A 2,266-nucleotide genomic window follows, 5' to 3' on the forward strand; every position below is an offset into this window, starting at 1 on the left:
GAGCAAAACAGAGTAGAATTTTGCACGTATTATCCTACCCTCAGACGATTATGTATGTAGGTAATGGGATGGTTTACTCTGACTAAAGCGGTTAAAAATATAACAGTGATGCTATCAGTACCTTAGTTATTTCTATCTTAATTATTTTATACGTATAGAATTTTAACTTCTAGTAACCGTTTGAATTTTTATAATGTACAAATTGTCGCGCAGTTTAAAATTTCTATTTTTTTCAGCGAATGCAATCGGAAGTCGCAAATGTTTGCCAAATTGGCCCAAATCTGCCAAATTTGGCAGATTTGAAAAATTTTCTGCGTGAGGAGAAGCCGCTTTACTTCCACGTTTTGGAAGAATATTTACGAAATGCGGCACATTTGGTATGTTTGTTTTAAATCTAAAATTTATTTTTGCATGCATAATTTCCATTATATATAATTTCATTAATTGCTGACTTTTGCTGCTACTATTATTGTCATCAACATTGATGCAAGAAAAGTATAGAAAGACCGAAGCAAGAGAAAACATTCTCTTTGTCTCAGATATGCAATAACACTGTTAAAGGTGCATATTCAATATGAAGACTAAAAAAGTTTGAACTGTTTTCATTAGTTGCTCTAACCGATATTCTTCTTCAGATTAACAACCTAACAGCGAGATTGGAGAGAAGTGAGCATCAGGCTCATGAAAATGAAGGGATCGAGGTCCCAAGTGTGGACTTGATTCGCCGCCCAAGTCCTCCGCCAACTTGGGAGCAGTTGGAATTATTGCGTGAGCCCCTAGAGCACGAGCGCGAAATGGAGCGCCAACGTGAGGTTGAAGAGTGGCTCGTGTTCCAGCCCCTCGAAGAAGAACAACATGAACACCAGGAAGTGGTAGAACCAGTACCGGCACTGGTTCACGATGAAGAGGAGGAGGGGGAAATGGCGGAGTGGCGGCAAGTGTCACATGAGCACAATGAGGGAAGTGCCGATGTGATACCGAGGGCGTCCGCGAATGTCCCAGAACGCATGGAAGTGGAGACAGTTCGCGAAATCGTACTGTAGGTTTCCTTTCTTGTTATGCAAAGAAAGAAAAGTACACGAATAAATCTGACAAGTTTATGGCTTCAAACAAAACTAATGTTTATCATTTCTCACCAAAATTCATATATTCTTATTCATTTTGATTCATCCTAGAATACAGTCAGATTGTTGGAAGTTTCTTTCTTTTTTTTTCTTTTTTGTTCCGTTTTCGAACGGTAAATGAGTATGTACGATGAAAAGTTAAGCTCATAACGAGTAGTTGGAAAGCATTGAGAGAATGATATCAGTCTAGTTATAAATTTAAAAAAATGTCTTTCAGGCGTTCTCGGACCATACGAATTCCAATAGTAACGCAAGAAGGACATGAGACAATACCAGCAGTTCCAGAAGCCTTCCATGCGCCGGTGGTGGAAGGTTTACCGGCACAATACCAACAGCTGCTGGTTGTGCCACCGATTGACCCGTACACAGTAAATAGGAATGCTGACGGGTCTATGATAATTAGTAAGTTTAAACTTCCTACATTGCTGGAATGAAATTCCATGTAGATGATTTGCATGAATTTGGAAACGTGAATATTGTCTTTTCAGAATGTGGCATGTGTCCTAAAGAATTTAGGACCCTAAAGGGATGGCGAATTCATGCCGCCAAACTGCATCGGCAGAATGGTGAGTTCAACTTTGGAAAGTAATACTGTTGCTTAGATCAAGTGCAGTTTTATGACGAAATTTTCTTTTTTAAAAAGGCAAGACAACCCGAAACTTCTAGTATAATATATTTGTTTCAGGCTTTTGCCAAAAATGCGGCCATTACGTCAACATGCTGCATGTCCGCTCCGATGAAGAAATCGCAGCTACAATGGAGCTCCATTCTTTGGAATGGTGCCCCAAGGCCACGAAGGCCGTAATGAGAGAAAGAGCTGCAAAGCGGAGAAGGCTCGAATTGGTGGGTAGAAACGATGAAGCGGAGCGCTATTATGTTGCTGGTAGATGAATCACTTTTTTTAAAAATTATTTCGAAGAAATTGTCTTAAATATTACCTTACGCATGAAATTGTCATAAATACTACTTATTTTTTCTCGACCAATCTTTGTTTGTATTTCAGGTGCGCAATAATAACGCCACTTCTATCCTTGCCGCCAAAGAAAAGATATGCTGTATGCAGTCATCGCTATCTCACTTCATCAATCTCTTCTCTCTCCAACGTCAACTTTCTCTTGTTCACGCAGGTTACTTAATGTATT

At 39.5% G+C, this 2,266-nt stretch overlaps 1 protein-coding gene across 1 annotated transcript; it reads left to right on the forward strand.

The window, feature by feature from the left end:
• Nucleotides 1-239: 239 nt before the first annotated feature.
• LOAG_13671 (zinc finger protein) lies at nucleotides 240-2,015 on the forward strand (the record flags this gene model as incomplete). The annotated part of the gene is made up of 5 exons (XM_003149181.1): nucleotides 240-377; nucleotides 636-1,039; nucleotides 1,342-1,526; nucleotides 1,613-1,690; nucleotides 1,810-2,015. The coding sequence occupies 5 exons, from the start codon at nucleotides 240-242 to the stop codon at nucleotides 2,013-2,015; spliced, it is 1,011 nt and encodes a 336-aa protein (XP_003149229.1).
• Nucleotides 2,016-2,266: the final 251 nt, after the last annotated feature.

The sequence above is a fragment of the Loa loa genome, assembly GCF_000183805.2.
Source record: "Loa loa unplaced genomic scaffold supercont3.792, whole genome shotgun sequence".
NCBI lineage: Eukaryota > Metazoa > Nematoda > Chromadorea > Rhabditida > Onchocercidae > Loa > Loa loa.